The sequence below is a fragment of the Pipra filicauda genome, unplaced genomic scaffold (assembly GCF_003945595.2).
Source record: "Pipra filicauda isolate LSUMZ 115617 unplaced genomic scaffold, ASM394559v2 scaffold174_size2080704_pilon, whole genome shotgun sequence".
Lineage (NCBI taxonomy): Eukaryota > Metazoa > Chordata > Aves > Passeriformes > Pipridae > Pipra > Pipra filicauda.
Window position 1 is genome coordinate 1264261 of NW_024104262.1, and position 20037 is coordinate 1284297.

At 38.3% G+C, this 20037-nt stretch overlaps 1 protein-coding gene across 1 annotated transcript; it reads right to left on the reverse strand.

The window, feature by feature from the left end:
* Nucleotides 1-402: 402 nt before the first annotated feature.
* Nucleotides 403-18262, reverse strand: DEPDC1B (DEP domain containing 1B). The gene is made up of 11 exons (XM_027723530.2): nucleotides 18201-18262; nucleotides 17493-17758; nucleotides 12699-12834; nucleotides 10647-10774; nucleotides 8398-8528; nucleotides 7296-7343; nucleotides 6708-6848; nucleotides 3403-3569; nucleotides 1817-1993; nucleotides 1120-1305; nucleotides 403-806 (listed from the first exon to the last, which is right to left on the reverse strand). Exons 1-11 carry the CDS (start codon nucleotides 18246-18248, stop codon nucleotides 645-647), a joined length of 1590 nt encoding a protein of 529 aa, XP_027579331.2. The 5' UTR covers nucleotides 18249-18262; the 3' UTR covers nucleotides 403-644.
* Between the last annotated feature and the right edge of the window lie 1775 nt (nucleotides 18263-20037).

The window sequence follows — 20037 nt, forward strand, 5'->3', positions numbered from 1 at the left end:
CTATATGTGCACAAACATGGCCTAGTTTATGCAAGAGACTCATTTTCAGGTAAAAAAAAAAATCCGTTGACTAGTTACCAACAATACATTGCACACAAATACATTTAGACCTTGAAATGATGGGCAAATCAAGCCACAGCAAGAGTACATTATCACCCATATAGAATAATCCCCTTGAGTATGTTGTGGGTTTTATTGTTTGGTTTTTTTGTTGTTTTTACTGCTGGTTTTTGTTTGTTTGCTTGTTTTAAAACAACAGACATTTAAAAAACTAATAACTTACAAAAATACTGATAATCATAAAATCATAGAATCAAGTACATTGGAAAAGACCTCGAGATCATCAAGTCCAACCCTTGATCCAACACCACCATGGTTATTAGACCATGGCACTAAGTACCACATCCAGTCTCATCTTAAACACCTCCAGGGACAGTGAATCCACCACCTCCCTGGGTAGCCCATTCCAATAAAATGTCTCATATTTCTACCACCTCGATACTCTCTTCTTCTTTCAACATTTTCTACCATCTCAGTAGTATCCCCAGTAGTTTTTTCAATAGCTACATGATGCTCAGGCTTCTTTTGCATAAAATCCATTGATAAAATATTCTGTCTCAGTTCGTTGATATATTTCAAACCATTTACATCCGAAAGCTTCTGGTTCTGTGAAATGGTTGAAAAGGCTTTTTTAAGGCCCATGTCAGGATTGGTGGTTTCTGTTTAGTTTTTTCAGGAAATAGCACTGCTTCAGTTTCAGGTGTAGGAAATCGTACTCTATACACTTCGGGGTAAGATTTCTGAAACTAGAAAAATACATTAATTCAAATTAGAATTTGACCAACTTGTAAAATAAACTACTACAGTGCAACCTCCACTTCTGGAGCAGGAAAATTATTTCTCTAATGGACTTTCTACATCTCCATATATAGAAAATATCACCTAATTTTCTAATATGGGTTGATTCATCACAGTATTCCAGTTCTAATGATATAAAGTTGATACCCCCAAGCATACATGCCATTTTAAATTTCAGTATTTCTGTACAGGAATACATGTCTAAGACTTGATAAAACTTTTTAAGTTCAAATTAGAGACTGTAGAGCAATTTTTATTTACTTGCTTGAGCTTCTTCTTTTTATCTTTCACAGGTATTTCTTTATTCATTACAATTTCATCCAACAAAGCTGCCAGTGGTTCTTGAGAGCCAGTTGCCCTTTGGTATTCAAATTCATCTGTACTGATTTGGTGACAAAATGGTGGAGGAGGAAATGTTGCATCAGTATCAGCTCTAGCACATTTAATCTGAAGAAACAGTAAAGAAAAAAGAGCGCTATGTTTTCTGCAAACAATTTACAAAACCTGGCTTAATTAATTGACCACCCAGAAACATCAAGTAGAGAAGATATCGCATACAGACCCTAAACTGTACTTTCTATCTCTTGTACTAATCAAGTGAGTTCCAGTAAGTCAAAAAACATGACACAAAGGAAGCCTGTTCAACTCTTGAAATAAGTTTAAAGTTACTTTTTCACTAGAAAATAAAGATAGAGGAACTAAAAGCCAGCTTTGAACAAAACAAAATATGGTATCAGGAAACAGAGTTATAAAAAAATTATCAAGTAAGGATGGCTCTAAAAAAAAAAAAAGGTTACAACATTAATGAAAGCACTTTATAATTCACAGTTTTCCTCACTATTACATAGTTTACTCATTCCATGGGAAAGATAGTTCCGAGACAGAACAAAGTGTTTTAAGAACTGTTGAACTTCGGAGGACAAAGGAGACAAAAGAGGCTTTTTCACTAGATACTTACTTGGACTCTCTGGAGACGTTCAACATGATCCTCTACAGAAGATTTTAAAGCAGAAGGAACACTTAAGATCTCTTGATAATTATCCATGAGAAAAGATACTAGTTTGGCAGCAAGCAGTTCATCCAAATCTATTTCATCTTTTGAGCAGAGGATACAATGGGAAAACGCCTGAACCATCTGAGAAAAAAAGCAACATCATTATCATGTATTTTTCTGTTTGGGACTGAGGAGTAGGGAATCAGGTTGCATTTAAAAAGTGACCTTGTAGAATAAATATTTTAACATCACAATACTTACTGTACTTCCAACATACCAGTATAATAAAAAAACCAACTTGTTATGTACAGTGACATTATGTTAGTGGTGGATTGAAGATTACTCCTGCCTCATATAGATAATCCAATCCTGACTTTAGACTTAGAATGGATGAATTCTATTTTGTTCTCAAGACTTGGTCAAATAGCCACTTCACATGGCTATTTACAGTTAAACAGAGAATAAGTATTTAGAGATTTTTTTAATATAACACAGAACTTTCATAGCAGTTAAGTATGAGATGGAAAACTGAATACCACTATTTTGAAATCATCAAACCAAATTTCAGGTCCAGTTCACTTCGTGTAGTCTTGTGCTCAAGCATTATGTCCGTGCACTGGTCATTTCTAACATTAAAAGCACAGAAGGTAATAAGGATTTCTGTCATGTACCATAGACTACGCAGTGGAATTAAAACCTAGTACAAAATACTTGGACTGTAAGGATTCACTTCTAAAAATAACATTTAGATTATAACATAACTATTTAAATAAAAGACCATTTACAGTTAATTAAATTATAACCTTAGCAGTCAAAAAATAATTATTTTAATCAAGTGTTATTCATAGTTAATTAAAATCTTAATTGCTGTGGAACAAATTTAGATTTATGCACATTACTATAGAATTTTTATGGAATGGCTCTACAGCTTAGTTTTGCATTGCACTTAATTTTCAAAGACTTCGAAATTAACCAAAATAAATACATGTTCTTAGCCAGTTGGAATTGTTAAGAAAAAGCATTAGCAAAAAATAGAGCTTTGTCAAAATCTGATTAAAATGCTTTTCCAAGACTTTTGTGGTGGAAAAAAAATTACTATTGAAATGAACTGGTAGGATTTTTTTAAATGACTGAAAACAGGTAAATCAAAATATGCAGCTATGTATTTCTAACCTTGACCGAAACAGGAAGTCTTTTTCATTCACACTGCAATAATAAAGAAGACCAGAGACCTCCTCTGCTAGTTTTTTTTTGTTTATTTGTTTGGGGTCGTTTGTTTGGGTTTTTCTACTGAATAGAGAAATCAGTGGGGATTTAACTTTGAAAGATAAGGAAACCTCTAAAATTCTAAGCAAGTTCTTTGCTCACAAATTACCATGAAATTCCAGTTTATTCAAATTCAGATTAGCTTTCAACATAGCTAGAATAGATAGACAAACCACTCTTGAAACAAGCAAACTGTATTATGTATACACTCTCCAGTAAGAATCTTCAATCTGTGCTACTCCAAAAGCCTTGTCCTCGACCTTTTGCCTCACATTTACACGTACCAAAGTTCTGGTCCTCACTGATTCAGAAAGAGGTGGGAAATCTTTGTTGAGGCTAATTCTTGCCATCATTCTCACCAACAGCTGTAGTCTTTTTCGATTTTCTGGTGGCAGCAGGAGACAAGATATCTGAAGAGCTTCTACAGCCTTGCTGTGTTTTTGCAGCAGTCCTGGTTTATACAAGATCAGGAGACAGGGCAACATTTCTCGGTTAAGTATTTCCATAACATTTAACACAACATTTCTATATTAAACTCCCCAAATTCCTTTCTTACTCATTCAAGACTGCCTTAGAACTTCAGTTCCCAAAGAGACTAAAAAGATATTCCTAGAATTGGACTACTAGATCTGGGTGGCTTGTTTAAGTATTTAGATTTCCTTCTGATGCACTGGAAAATATTAATAACCATAACAAACAATTCTAGATATTAGGATACATGAAAAACTACAATGTTTTGATTCATCCTTTGCACTTTAATTCCCTCGACTCTAAACATAACTGTGATGGTATGCACAGGTGTAGCAACCACAATAAAATGTTAAGCCTGTGGCAACAATCAGAGAAACGTTAACATGTGCTTATACATCAGTGACAGCTATGACAATACCAACATGTTCCTCACACCTGTAGGGGTTAAATTGGTGCCTAACTCTGCTTACAGACTCTTGAGAAAATAACCCCCGTGAGCATGGTAGAGATATTTGAAGACTGGACATGCACAGTAGAATCTGATAATAGTTTAGATCTCATCTATAAAGAGGTCTGACCACCACCATTTTGGGTTTATAAGGCTGTGCAAAGGAAGCATCTATTACAAATTTGCCTAAACAGCACTAACAAAAGTCAGGAAGCAAAATACCTGCATGACTGACATTTAACAGTAAATTCTATTAAAAAAGGAAGAAAACAAATAGAGACTTTTTTTTCCCATAGGATTATGGAAGTTGGAAGAGATCTCTGGAGAATATATAGACCTCTTCCCATGCTTAAAGCAGGTTCATCTACAGCAAGATGCCCAGGACTATGTCCTACCAGGTTTTGAATACCTTCAAAGATGGAGATTCCACAGTCTCTCTGGTCAACCACTTCCACTGTTTGACGACCTCCCAATTAAAATGCTATTTTCCTTTATATAAATGAGGTTTCCTGTACTTCTGTTCCTGTCCATTGTCTCTTGCCCCATCATTGGGTATCACTGATCTGGCTCCTTCTTTTCTCCTCCCATATCAATCTTTTATACACATTAATAAGATTCTCTCTGAGCCTTCTGCTTTTCAGGCTAAACAGTCCCTGCTTTCAGCCTTTTCCTATATGGCACATGTTCCAAGACTTAATAATTTTTGTTGTGTTTACTGGACTTGCTGACTAGTGCTGAGGAAGTATCTCCCTCAACCTGCTGGCAGTGCTCTCAACACAGTTATGAATGCTGCTGATATTCTTTGCTTCAAAGACACACTGCTGGCTCATGGTCACATTAGTGCCCACCAGGACTTCCAAGGACTTCTCAGCAAAGCTTCTTTCAAATCAGGCCCCCCCACCCCCGGCATTCACTGGTGCGTGGGCTTTTTCCTCCCCAGAAAAGGGTTTGGCAATTCCCTTTTTTTTTAACTTTATGAAATCCCTGTTTACCTATTTCTCTAGTAAGTCAAGGTCCCTCTGCATGGCAGTATAACCCTCTGCTGCATTTAGTCACTTTTCCCCATTTTGCAATATTTGCAAGCTTGGTTAGGGCACTCTGTCCTTGTTTAGGACAGAATGTCCCATCATCTAGGTCATAAATGAAGTGTCAACCATTACTGGCCCATTATCAGCCCTGGGGTACTCACCACTAAGGGACAGTCAGCTGAACTTTGTGCCACTGATCACAACCCTCTGAGCCCAGCAACTCCACTGATTTCTGAGTTTACCTCACTACCCACCTTTTCAGCCTGTACTTCCTGAGGTTGCCTATAAGGATGTGATGAAGGACAGTGTGGAAAGCTTTACTACTCTCAACATAAGCAGTATTCACCACTGCTATCCCCTCATCGACCATTTTGGTCAATTCCACACTGTGTAAAAGTGGAACTGTTATTAAAAAAAAATGTGCAGCAGTTAGTAGGGCAGCACTTAGAGACAGTGTTCAAAGCAGACTGGTAAAGCACTGTAGTTAATTTTCAAAGCAACGCTTTCTCTAATTTCAAAGAAAATTTAACAAGCATACTAGTGCATATGTTTAGAAGATATGATTCCATATTATCGTCTCATTTTTTTGTGAAAGAGATCACAAAACTAATTTTTGACTTTTTGAAACAGTGCACGGTTTTCATTGATTTCCATATGCACATTGGTATGAAATCGTTCTCTCAATTTTCCATCTGAGAAATTATGGGAAATAAAACTCCTAAAACCTGAAAGATATAAAAAACAATGGCAAAGCAAACAGAAATAGAGTATGAAAAGAGAGGAATAATTTTTAAAAATATTATCAAGAATATTTGTTGTCTGAGAAAAAGAAGACAGAAATGGAACTATATTCAGAATGAAGAAAGATTGTGAACTAAGAAAGTATAACAATACTAAATTCCAGAAAGAGAAGTGTTATTCTGAATTCGTTTTTCATCACAACAGTTTACTAAAAGCAATGTTGTTCGCAGGAAAAGAAGTTCAAAAAACTGACATGATACAAAGCATGCTTACTTTTCAACTCAGTTTTTTTTTCTGAAATGCACCCATAAAATGTAATCAAATATTTTCACTTTTACTGTCTTTCAATAGGTCATCTATAGGATGAGAATAGGTGAATTTAATATAGGGTGAACTACTGAAAAGTTTTAGTTAATAATGAAATCACTGCTTCAAAGAAGCAGTGGATTAGTTATTGTAATTTCTAAATTTAAGCAACAAAGGATTTCAATTTCCTTCAAATGTCATATTTCCAGGGTTAAAAACAGTGCTTATAGCCCTAATCCTTTCTAATCTAGACTTCAGTCAAGCAATTTCTAAAAGCTTATGAGAATTTTTAAGACATTTAAGCATTTGTAAAAAAAGAAAAATCTGTTAAAATCCATCTGTTAGATGCTGAGCAATGAACAGAGGCATTTAAAAATTAAGACAAGGAATGGAAGACTTTTGAACTATTGTGATCAAAAGGATACAAATATTACCTTGTGATATAAAATAAATTTAAATATTAAACTGTGTTCTATGTAGAATGGAAAGGACAAATCCTAAAGAATTCAGCTGTTATACTATTTAAGTATAGTAAATTAACTCCAGGAAATTAATTCTAAAGAATAATTTTTTCATTACATCCCAAACTACTTACCTAACACACTAACAAAAACATCAAAAAAATGAAATGTGAGAAGAGGTTCTTTCATCTGGTCAAAGTAGTCGACTATAGTTTTGAAAACATCTCTTTCAAAGCCTACATATGCAGGCTGCTTCAAATCTGAGCAGCTGGGCCCTACGAAGAAAAAAAAAAAGGGGAGGAAAGAAAGAGAGACAGAACATTGATTTTAAGCCACCGACCAGATCAGTATTTTCTAACTCAGTTCATGCAAATACACCATTAGAGGAAAAAAAAAAAGAAAAGACTCATTCTTCAAAATAAGTGAAATTTTATTGATCTACTGAATTGATCTATTCCCAACAGGTCTAGTGAAGACACATAGTAGAGGAAAAACATGAACAGAATAGTTAAGCCATTATATACTTCATTGAAATAAGCTGCACTGGAAGGAGAATGCATGCTGGCAAGTCTTTTCCAACTTTGTTTAGGCAATTTTCATAAAAAATAGTGAAGGTGAATATAAACAGGATTTGACAAAGTGGTAAAGGCACAGTCAATTCAATTGATTTTTACGGGGGTGGGCTGTTTGTGGGGTATTTTTCCCCCTCCTGAATTACTTACAATTTGCTAGACATTTCATTGCAGATAATATCCAGTGAGGTAGTTCCTCTGCATGGGGAAGAAACAGAGAGAAATTAAAAGGAGGGAAAAAAATTAGAAAAATATCTAACTGTAAGATAAAAGCACAGCTGAAAACACTGTAACAAGTTCCTCCTGTGTAGTAAATAAACTGACTCCAGAGTCAGGCTATACCTTAATGTAGGATCTAACTTGAATTACATCTATAATTCAGTATCTTCAGTATTCCCTGTCAACCACATATGCATTCTGCTCTTGCAACTCAATCAGCAAAATGGATCATATCACAAATCCTTAACCTACCCTAAAAAAATCAGACAAACTAATTCAAGCTATACCTTCACCAGTGCAATACAGTGAAGTGTTTACTTTGCACTGAAGATGATGAAAAGCACTTGTATATTCAGTTCTGTCATTTCTACGAGGCTGAAGTTAATACTTTGAAGTGCTCCAACCATCTTTAAAATGCCCACCTACACATTCTGAAGGATGTTTTATTCACAATCAAACCAGGTTTCAATATCATACTTAATTCCTCTACAAAACTTGTGAAAATCATGATGGCAATAACAGCGTGATATGTCAGAGCAGCAAAGATGCTTTATTTTCTCCCTGATGTGGAAAGGAGTTCTAAACATGATATTATCTTCACAACACATTGACTGAAAACTCAAAATTTTTTAAGTATCTCTCAGTGTATATTTTGGCTTTCTCCCAATTTTTAATACATTTTTTCTTTATGTAAACACTCCAGTTCAGGCAGTTGAAAGGGCAGGGTTGAGAAAGCCACCTTGAAGTGAATAAAATCCCTATCTTTATAAATGGTAAAAATTTGCTGCGCTTCCATCTTCATTTTTCAACCCTAAAGCTGGAATATGCTTAAGAGAGTGAATATGAAATAAACACTGGCTTTTACAAATGGGATGTCAGAGGAGACCAATGGTCTTCTACTTTGTAAAAACCCTAGTACAGATGTGATCATACAAGTATAAAGATGCTACAGGCTAGTATAAATTAGAACTAATACTTTATACTAGTAAACTACAATATAAAAAATTTAAATGAAAACTTCTAAAATACTCACTTGATTTGTCTTCTAAAGTGACAATGCCTTGCTTATTGACATTGTATACATTTTGAACTATATGTTTTGAATTCACAAGTTTTACGTCTAACACTTCATCCAGAGAATCCAAACCCAAGACCTTTTGTAATCTGTACAAACACATAAACACATAGTTCACACATCATCTAATCTGGAAAAAGCAAACATAAAGTATTTGGATAGATACAATTCTGAAAAAAAGGAGGCCTCCATTTCATAGAGAATATCTCCAGTCGGACGGCAGCCATAAGGATCGAGTGCAACTCCTGCTCCTCACAGGACTACCTAGATTCACAGAATATCCTGAGCAAGAAGGAACCCACAAGGACTCCCAACTCCCGGTTTGCGTACCACAGCCCCAAAAATCACACCATATGCCTGAGAGCATTGCCCAAACACTTGAACTTTGTGAGGCTTGGTGCCGTGTAAACTTTCCTGGGGAGCCTGGTTGGTGCCCAATCACCCTCTCAGTGAAGAACCATTTCCTAATGTGGAGTCTGAAGTTCCCTGACACAGCCTGATTCCATCTCCTTGTTTCCTACTGCTGGTCACCTGCAAAGATCATCTGCATCTCTGCCTCCCTTGAATTTGTATACTACAATGAGGTCACTCCCCAACCTTCTCAAAGTTGAACAAACCAAGTGACCTCAGCCTCTCCTCCTAAATTTTGCCCTCAAGACCTTTCACCATCTTAGTTGCTGTCTTCTGGACATTCTCTATGCATGTTGACAGTTTACCTAGAAGGATACTGCAAGAGACAGTATCAAAAGCTTTGCCAAAATCCAAAACCAGCACATCTATTGTTTTCTCTTTGTCCCTTGGTCAAGGGGGACCTTGTCATAAAAGGAAATTGAATTGATCAAGCAGGACTTTTCCCTGTTGAAACTGTGATGGCTTTGATCAATGACTGCGTTGTCTCTCAAGTATTTTTCATTAAATCCCAAAAAAACCTTTTCCATCATTTTACCAAGCACTGAAGGGAGACTGACAGGATCGTAACTACCAGGATCTTCACTCTTAGCCTTCTTAAAACTCGGGAAAATATTTGCCAGCTTCCAATCAATTGGGACCTCTCTGGGCTCCCAGATCAATTGAAAATAATGGAGAGAGATCTGCAATGACATCATCCAGCTCTTTCAGTACTCTGGGATGAATCCCATTGGTCTCTACGGATTTAAGTGCATCCAGCTGGAGTAGCAAGTTTCAAACAAGTTCAGGGTGAACTGCGATTCTCCCATTTCCCCCAGTCATGATCTTGCAACACAGAGCTCTGGTGGTTCCAGGGGTCCATCATCAGACTTAGAAAGGCCATAGCTTTTTCCTGGGCTAATACCATTGCTCCCTGGTCAAGCTGGCAGGGTTTCAGGACCCTTTCACACAAACTACTGTGCCAACCCTGTTTGCTAGTGCTCCATAGGGGTCTCTGTGTGAAGGAGGGGCTTGGTCACCATTGTCCCTGGCCCTGTTGCCCAGGTCCCATCAGGCAATACCATGTGAGCTGCAGGCAAAGACCAGAGGGTCCCTCCACTCCCCTGCAATCTCCATCTTTGAGGAAACCTGGCAGTGCACATGCACTAAAGTACACGCTGCCAATCGTGCTGTCACCAAAGCTGCTTGCCTCAGCATCGAGTTCATTACATGCACATAATGTGCTAGGTTTACATTAAAGTTTAGTAAGGCCTCAACTGTGCTGTAATATTAGCTAATGTGTATTATTTTTTTACCCCTGCATAAATTGTCTTAAACAATTACTTCGACTTTGCATGGGATATTCCTTTTGAATATACTAAAGAATATCTGACTCACAAAGCCTTCAGCACTCAAGTAGATACTCCATTTATCTCATACAAAGTATTGTACTTGACATTGAAAGGTTTCATAGTGTTGCATTCCTACAGAAGTGCTTCTATTTCATAGAAAACAAGAGAAAAAAAAGAAGACTGAGAGAAAAAAGTGATCAAATAAGACAAAGCCCACACAACAAAAGGACTAGCATAACACAACATGAAAAAGTCAAAAGGTACCAAGCACAATAAAATTTTTTTGCTGAATTTGTTAGCCAAATAACAAAATTGAGAGTAGTAGAGAGTAGTATAATCTAGACACTATAGCTTTGAAGGCAGCGATGAAAAGTGAGTGGGTGAAATTACAAGCATTACCAGAGAAGACAGGCAATACTATTACCTACTACACAGTGTTACCATAACTTGACTCACAAGTATACTCACTGTGACAAAGTCATGGATTTCCATATCTCTTCTATATTTGTTTGTGTTAGCTCTCTGCGGAACACAAGTTTGCATGCCGGTACTTCCCCTATAGCTATACTGTGTCGCTTGTACCACATCTCGGAGTTCTGAAATCAGAAAAAACTCTCCTCATTAACTGGTGCCTTTTCAAGTATTAAACAGTATATTACAATTGTGGTACAGCATTTCAAGCATTCCTAAATTCCAGTAAAGTCTTCAGGATGTGAGTGTGTTTCACAGGTGTGAAACATTTTTCTCGATCACACACACATCTTTTCTCAATTCCTTAACTTGTCCAAATGCAACCAGACATGCCTATCTCGTATTGGCCTTTTTAGCCACCAACGCACTTGCAACAAATGTGGGTAGAGCCCTTCCCAAATCTTCGTTCGCGAAGCCTAGCCATGATGAACTTCTCCAAAGCCGAAAAATTACGTGTATCAGAGTAATCATTAAAGTTGAGGAGTCAATGGCCTTTAATCCTGTGTTCAGGTCGTCTCCATGATTAAAATCAGTTCATCTACCATTTTAAGATTACACATCTGCTTATGAAAAAGTTATTGGAGAATTATTAGATGAAATACCAAGGAATTAGAAACAATTCATCCTTTTTCAGCATATACTGATCATAACTAAACATCAAGTTCATTAGCAGGTTTTATATATGAAGAAACTAAAAGCAAATAGCTACATCTGAAGACACTCATCAGTCCATCATTACAACAGAATAAAGTAAAGCTGAGAATGCAGAAAACTACTATCCTTTACCCAACCTTCAATCCAAGCTTGACACTTGAAGATTGTCATTAAGGCGTCAGTGGATGGACATACAATACAGTTCATACCAGCAACATACTTTTCAACACAAAACTCCTAGTCATTCCCAGTTCTTTGATTTGTATCACAGAGCAGTGCTAAAGCGCATTAAAAGTATTACTTGTGATCACAACCAAACCACAAAATACACTCCAGGAATGCACTTAATTACTCCAAGTGCTAATCGTCTGTCATTTCATGACACTAGACTAGAGCTAGTTTGAAACAAATAGCACCCTCTGAAATTAAAAGTCTGGTCTTCCATAGCACTCTCTGAAATTAAGAGTCTGGTCTTCCACATCAGTATTTCACAACACAGAATCATGCTCATCAATCCACATACTGGAGCAACTCAAGATGCCACCATTTACAGGTATCTGTTTTCTTCAGCATTCCAGTGGAAGATACACCTTATTATAAATGAGCTAGCAGAAAGGAGCCTATACCTTTGCCTCAGTTACTTCAACTTGCAGTTCACTGTATTACTCCAAACTGCCAATGAAAGAGATTTTGAGCTATGCCAGACTGCATGCTGTTGCATCTGAGTCTGATGCATGGAGGCAGTCTTTTCCTAACTCTTATCAGGTCAGGATGCTTGGATGGAAATTTAGAGCAGACAGCTAGAAGCTGTAGCACGTTAAAACTTCAGCAGAAACTTGCTCAGTAATTAAAATACTCTATTCTCTTGACTAGTCTTTGGCACTCTCTTTTCTTCTATTCTAATCTTCTACCTAGTATTGAAGTTCTTAGGACCATGTTTTTCCTCTTCAGAAACTTGCTGTACATAAAAAGTGCACTTGATTTGCACACAGTTAATTGGATTGCAAATATGGAAAAACCATTCATTCAGAAACTTTAAATGTCCAGCAAAATGGTAGGAGATACTTTTCCAAACAGTCTATGGATCACCAAGAAATCCAAGACCAGTGTCCTGCACTGAAATGCAGTAATAAAAAGGCAAAAATTATCGAAGAAGTTTCAAGAGTTCACAAAATATGAGAACACACACATACGCTGGAGGAAGGACTTAGAATATACATAACTACAAAAGCCTAGGCTTTTACCATGTCCAGGAGTTGATAACATTTTTAAAATAAAAGTATTTGGCATTTCATTTTATAATCAAGTATTTTGTGCCACAACAAAGAGGTCATTAGTTTGGTTTTGCTTTCCAAATATGCTTATGTCTGAGGAAGTGAAAACTGGGTGTTTTACCATTGTGACGGATTTCACTGGGATGTGTTCTTGAGAAGTGCCAGCCTTCGGTTCATTCCAGTCTGGAAATTTAATTATTTCCTTTCCACATGAAGGTTTCTTTGGATATGACTTCAGAGGTGAGGAAGGAGGAAATCTACAATTAGAGAATATTTTTAAAGCCCCTGAACACCGACCTAATCCATATTTACTAATGTAAAACTGTAGCAGGCTATCACATGCAGAAATACAACAAATGCCTTGGACATTCAGTGTTCCCTGGAGACTGGTATTAAGTGCTATGTAAAACACAGTGAGGTGTCTTATTTGGCCTCCAGCTGCTGCTCTTGAACAGTTCAGGTCCTTTGAACCTCCCATGACATAGCTGAGCCTTGGGTAAATGTCTGATATTCCAGTGCATTTCATGTAGCACCAGCTGCCTGTACACAGACAGTTGACCCAGGTCATCACTAGAAGCCATGGATTCTGCTGAAAAAGCTGCAGATAGGATTTCCCCCATGTCAAGTGTGTTGTTAGCACGCATATCCTAAAGTAAAGCTACATATCTAACACACGTGACCAATATTTGTATTTAATTAAAGTGCATGCAAGTGTCCACACAAAATTTTATCAACATTACCATGTTCTTTTGTATTTACATGTTTCCTATGCGAAGACTATAACCTGTAGTTCTCTGGAGTCTTTTCCATCTGTTGTGCAGATAACTAATTCACTTTTTAAGGCATTTCAAGAAGTGTCTCGAAGAAATTAGCAGAAATAAGCCCTAAACTAGCCCTTGTAGAAAACAGGGAAAACAAACTATCCAGCTTGATCAGAATCAAATTACTGCTAAGCCATGCACAAAGGAATTAATGACAGCACACCACAAAGACAAATCAGTTAGGTGGCAACACGTCTTCAGACTAGCCCAGACCTGATCTTGTTTACTTTCACTCCTAGGTCTTAGATGCTGAGATTCCTGATGCTTCAAGAAACTACTAAGCCACACTCACTCTTTTAATCTGAATGTAAAAGACAGTTATGTCTGTGATTTTGCAACAAGAGCTTGTACGCTGCTAGATAGCATGCATATGTATCCTACTAGAAAGATACACTCAAAAAATCCTCAGGTTTCCCATCCTCTCATGCAGTTCCAATAAGTTTTAATTAAGTTTAATAAGTTTTTTATATAGTTTTGTATTGCAGCGTTGTTAGTCCAGTAGTGTTACTCTGCATGGGTTAAACACACAAGGGTTTTTACCATGAATACTGAGACCATTTGGCATCTTCCACAGTGTTCTTCAACAGAGTATATGCAACACAGAGATATCATTTCCATCAGACAAACCCTGAGAAGGAGTGGCGAGCATCTCATATTAATCCTGCAAGATTTACTCTGCCTTTTGAAAGTAAACCAGATTAGATGGCAGATGTTCAGCTGTTGACTGTTCTCAACCATTTTTCAGATACTATTTCTTAGAGTTTGATGTTAACCATCTGCAGCCTTTTTCCTTTGCCTTATACTATTTTCAGCAGTTTCCTGTTTCATCTCTATTTCTTCACAATTTTAAGCTTTGTGCCATTTGCTGCCCTGATTCACAAACAACCAGTGAATGAATGAGTTCTTACAAGCAGGAAAAGGAGGTGTACATTCCCCTTTTTCACACAGCATTACAGCAAGATCTAGATGAAGAGAAGTTTTTGGATGAACAATGAAAACTCCCTGATTTTATGATGAAAAGATTAACGTTACTCAAATCTAGGAGCTGAGGAGCATTCCAAGCTTGACACATCAAGATCAAAATGGTTTATAGCCAGCAACACTAGTTTTGGGACTCTGTACAAAAAGGAAATAGAGATACCTCTTTGTGCCCAGAACAGAGGACAGAGAACAAGGTCAACCAACATGGGTCCCAATGGTATAACAATTATTAGAGCTGCATTCCAAAAGTTTGCTATCAATGCAAGAGTAGTAACCCTTTTGCTTTTAATAGAATTGCTGCAATTCAAAAAAAATGTAAAGCCTGACAGCTTCCAAAACTGTAACTTCTCACTCACTATTGTAGACTAAACTGAGCCAGTTGGTCAGAAAAAACTATGTGTCTGTGTGTTCTATTTTTAGAAGTCACATTAGATCTCACCTTCATATTTAATACTTGCCAATTACCCTCAAGCAAATCAAGATATGACAACATCTCTTTTGCATACTCTGTGAAGTGAAGAAGAGCAGACAGCCACACTTATATGTGAAGGTAATGAATGACAAGTGTGCACCACAGGGTACAGTCACAGCATATTAACAGATAAATTTACAGAAAAGGCATATAGTATGTCAATATTTCCAGAGTAAGCACTGTTGGTGGAATGGACTTGTACCACTACTTGCATCAACACAGTGAAGATAAAAAGATACTATTTTCAATATAACATTAGGAAAGTCCACCAGAGGGAGCCGCCAGGACATGAAATGCATGAGTAAAATGGGCTTGAAAATCAATGTTTAGTTCCATAAATAGGGAAAAACCCACGTTTTGATATTTAAAGCCATGTGTAAAATACATAGCTTATTTATGCACTATGCCCAGTCAGAGAAAAGCTGGCTCCAGTTCAAGATGCATGAAAGGCAGTTTTAGTTAAAAAGTTCAATTAGTCGTTATCTTTTCAATGGGAAGTGAAGAAAGAATATCAAAACAAAATACATAACAAAAGAGTTCTCTTATTCAATAGCAGGTCATTAGGCAGAGCACACAGAAAATTAAAAGGACAGAAATATTTCACCCAACCAATTTCCACAGCCTGCAGCTCAGGCAAGTCATGCCTGAAAATACAAATGAATGAAAGAAAAAAATAATTTGAATGTGTCAGGATGCTAACGTGAAACAAACAAACAAACAAGAAATCCCACAGCCTCATGAACATGGCAAACCCAAACCAAAGAGACATACTGTAATACCAGCAGTTACCAAAATCCATATTAAATCTTTTGACAAGAGTCCATGTCCAGAAAGAAAGGAGACACCAGCAAAAAAAATCTGTGCAGGTAGTGCTCTCATTTAGAATAGGCATATCAGGACTGGGCTAGGAATGTACCAAACCAACAACATACCCAGCACCATGTGCTGCAGCAGAACCTAACTCCTTTTCTGACTTGGTTCTAACAGGTAAAAAACCCACTTGACACCACCCCTTTATATTTAACCTTATTAAGGTCAAAGACCTAAGATCCTCTGCAGCTCTTCTTGTCTTCCATGCCTGTTTCCCAACCTGAGCTGGTCAACGACTAGCTAAACTGTCACAATCTCTTGCCCTTCCATAACAGCCATAAGCAGGTGGCCAAAGAATTTAAGAACAAGCACACATGATACTTCCTCAACATCCTTTTGCAGCCTTCAGTCACATTCGGCTCACAGACTGCAGAGCCTGTATTGTTTTGAGATACTTAGCAAGGGATTTTCTTGGGTGAGATTCTCAAGGTATCTTCAGAAACAAGACCTTTGATACACGTGTCCTTCACACTTGAGTCACAAATTCTAAAATTTAACACAAATCTGATCCAATCTGACTGTAAATAACTGAAGTGCCACAAGCCTAACATAAACCACAGTATTTTCAGAAAAAAGTGCCTTGACCCAAGTTTGTTTATAACCAAGGAAAAAAATTACAGCATACAAACCTCTTATTTTTTAAGTCTTCCAAATTAATAAATAAAATTATGAGATTAATGAACAACTGCACTTACAGCATAGGCATACAGACCAAACAGCAAAAAAGTTTAGGTTCGGCCTACACACAAACTAGAGCAAAAGAGCAATAGAGCAAACTGAAAAATAAACTTCATACATAGCAAGTGGGAATTCAGTATTACTTATTTTTTCCAGAGGATAGTAAGAAAACATGATCTAAAAATTAATATGTAAAATTTAATTATGCAGTAAAAGCTATAACAAGTCGAAGTATAGGCTTATTGCTAACTTACTTTCCCTATTACTTTGCATGAAGATAATTCCCATTTCCTAAAAAGAAGACTTACCACGCTAAAAGTTACAAATCCGTACTTAAGATAATGGTCATTTTTATACTACTTGTGCACTGAACAAGACACTGCAAGATGGTACAAATTCATAACCCACAACTTCTGGACATCCAAACCTTAACTGAGGTCACAAGAGGTCAAAGAATCCACTCCAGTAACGCTAAGTTTTTCTTACAAAGAAAAATCTTTTCCTCTGTTAACAAGCCACCAGTTGGGAGGCTAAACAGTAAGCAACCAAAGCTTTGTCTCTTCTATGACAATTTCAATCTGTAAACTAAGGACCATAAAATAGGTTACATTATTAATTACTTAGATTCAGAAGACCTTTCTCTTCTCTCAGAAGGAGCAGAAACAGCAACCAAAATACTCATGGGGTTGGGGGAGAGGGAGGACAACTGGAGCTGGATGAACAATGGCAATCTCACTTCCATCTACATCACCTTGATATGTACTCTTCCAACACCAACAAACCTGATGTCCACCAACAGCAATCAGAACTTGCTACCTTGTGAAACTGTAAAAGATTTTGTTAGTATTTACAGAATGTAACTGAATAGAAGTGACCTTCAAAGATATTTAAAAACAGACAGGAAAACTGAAGCCAAACATTAAATCTTGAAGTTACCCATTTCTAAGTAAAATAAAGTCTTTAAAAGGAAGGGGAGGAACACATCAACAGTTTTCCAGAGGCATTCAACAAAAATACTTGTAAGACATGAACAAGTTATTACACCTTGTTTCCAAAAAAAACCAAAATTTTTCATCACTATATACAGACTTACCGATACAAATGGCCATCATCTTGGAAGTCCTCTTTACCCCACCTTCCTTTAATGTCTTCGATAACATGGTTTTTCAGGAACTTTTTAAGCAGCTTAACTGTTTGATCGCGAGTCACCTCTGGGCCAAAATTTTGATTAGAGCCGAGTAGCTCATGCAAAATATCCACCGCCTCCGAAGCTTTGAAGCAACGCTCGTAGCTTTTGAAACGACAGCGGTGCTTCCGTACGGGCATCCCGGCACGGAAGAGTTCTATTATCTCGTTCCACTAAGGGAGGAGAACAAAATCCGTTACGGGAACTCTGCTCCCAGGAGCATTTTGGCTCTATAAGCGCGATCAGAAAGCAAAAACTTGAAACCCTGAAAGCAGAGCTACACAATTTTCTCGCAAATCTGCGTTTGCGAGAACACTGAAAGATAAATCCAGGAGTTAGACTCTCCAGACCTGAAAACAAACACAGGTCTAGGAAGCTGAAATATTTAGAGCCTCATATATCTGCCGCCCTACAGACACGGCCTTTTAAGCTCCCTTAGGCGGGACAAAAGGCTGGACCTGCCGCGCCGCTCCGCGGCGCCTGCACTGGGCGCCCCCGCCCCGCACGGAGCCAGCCTGGCAGCAGCGGCCGGCACCCAGAAGAATGGAGAGGGAGCAGCCGTGGGCGCAGAGCAGTCCCGGGGGCAGAGCTGCCGGGGGGCAGCGGGGCACTCACCAGGCGTGTGGCGCGGTAAGGGCCGGGCCCCACCAGCCGCGGCTCCATCGGGGAGGCCGCGCCGGCTCCGCGCCGCGTTTGAATCCTTGCCGGGCCGCGTCGCCTCCGCCCATTGGCTGGCGGCGGCGTCAAGTGAGGCGCCTGCGCCACCTCTGATTGGCGAGCCCGGGATGACGGCGCGGGACGAGAGGCCGGGCGGGAGCGGCGGCGGCACCGCCCCGAGGGCGGGTCTGCGGAGCTGGGCTCGGGTTTAAACCCAGCCTTACCTCAGCAATGTACAGCAGTACTTGAAGAGAGGGTGCCTAGAGGATGGAGCCAGGCTCTTCTCCGTGGTGCTGAGCAATAGGACAGGAGACAATTAACAGAAACTGATGCACAGGAAGTTTCACCTGAATATGGGGAAAAACTTCATTACTGTGCGGTTGACCACGCACTGGAACAGATTGACCAGAGAGGGTGTGGAGTCTCCCTCACTGGAGATACCCAAGAATTGTCTGGATGCAATCCTGTCCCATGTGCTCTAGGATGACCCTGCTGGACCAGATGACCCACTGTGGTACCTTCCAACCTGACTCATTCTGTGAGTGGCAATGGGTCAAACCATGTCACTGAAACACTGGCCCGTGAATTACCACCCAGATAAAGATAACACAACCTTGGCATTAACTAAACAATCAAACAAAACAAAACCAAAAAAATCAAACAAAAAAACCCCCGACATTTTTCAATGTTTTCAGGTTGTCTCCAATCATATTTTTTGATCAAAAATTTTGTTTTGAATTCAGGCTGTACATGGGATAATTATTACTTACAATTATATTTTAAATTATTCATACAGAAGACAGGGATTGATGTTGGTGTCACAGAGCTCATTGAGTTGTTTTATATTAGCTTTTTGTGAACATTGTAAAGAAAGGATGATTTGGAAAATAAATAGGAAACTTGTTTTAAGGTATGAAATTCTGATAGGAGGTCAGCTCTGCTGCAGGGACAGGGATATAACTGAAATCCCTGTGATACCTATTACAGATGAGCTATCTGTCAATTTTTAGGACTCCCACAGATGAGGAGTGGCTGCTAACACTAGTGTTTCACCTCCACCAAGTTTAAGGAAAATAAAATTCCCCTCTCAACATTGACTGTAACATGCACTTCTCTTTCTAACCTAACTCAAATGTATGATACACTTAAGCATGTAAGATGCACAACTTTTAGGTCTGGATCGAGTTTGTGTAATTCTCACATTGTGTGTAAGCGGACAGCATTTAATAACATTTTGTACTGATGTCATTGGCATAGTTACACTTTATGCATCCTCTTAGGATACATCCATACAACTCACTGAAACAATGTATTCTCTTTCTCCAAATGCTTCATAACTCACAAAAAACTAAACCATTGTGCAGGAAATTATGCAGCATGAATCTGACGTGGCACTTACTGACAGCCCACAGAATGATTAGCATCTCCAGTTTCTGCTCCTGCTTATTTGTTTGTCATCTCAACTAACTCTGGAAGAATTTGGCTACTGTACAACTGCTAGAATTGGAAGTTTTTTCTGACTCCTTTCTGTTCAGCATCTGTCCACATGCAGTGCTCCTTAGTTTTGACCATGTACAGTCTCAGGTACTACTTAAGCCCACATGAGAGAGATTCTGTGATAAAGCACCTTTCCACATGTACTGCCAAGGAGCCGAGAACTCAGCACTGATGATTCTAGGATCAAGCATCTGAAATTCAGGGGTCCCAATACAGATTTCAAGTCATCCAAATACTTTCTGAGATCTACTTTCGAACTGTCATGAGAGCTGACAGCTACAGGGATTAAACAGTGGAA

Excerpts from the sequence above, each read along its gene's own strand:
- DEPDC1B (XM_027723530.2), bottom strand. The coding sequence starts at position 18,248 with ATGGAGCCGCGGCTGGTGGGGCCCGGCCCTTACCGCGCCACACGCCTG. Across the intron at positions 12,835-17,492 it reads GATGATGGCCATTTGTATCG|ATTTCCTCCTTCCTCACCTC; the intron begins GTAAGTCTGTAT and ends CTCTAATTGTAG. Across the intron at positions 3,570-6,707 it reads TGTTTTTGTTAGTGTGTTAG|GACTGCTGCAAAAACACAGC; the intron begins GTAAGTAGTTTG and ends TGTATAAACCAG.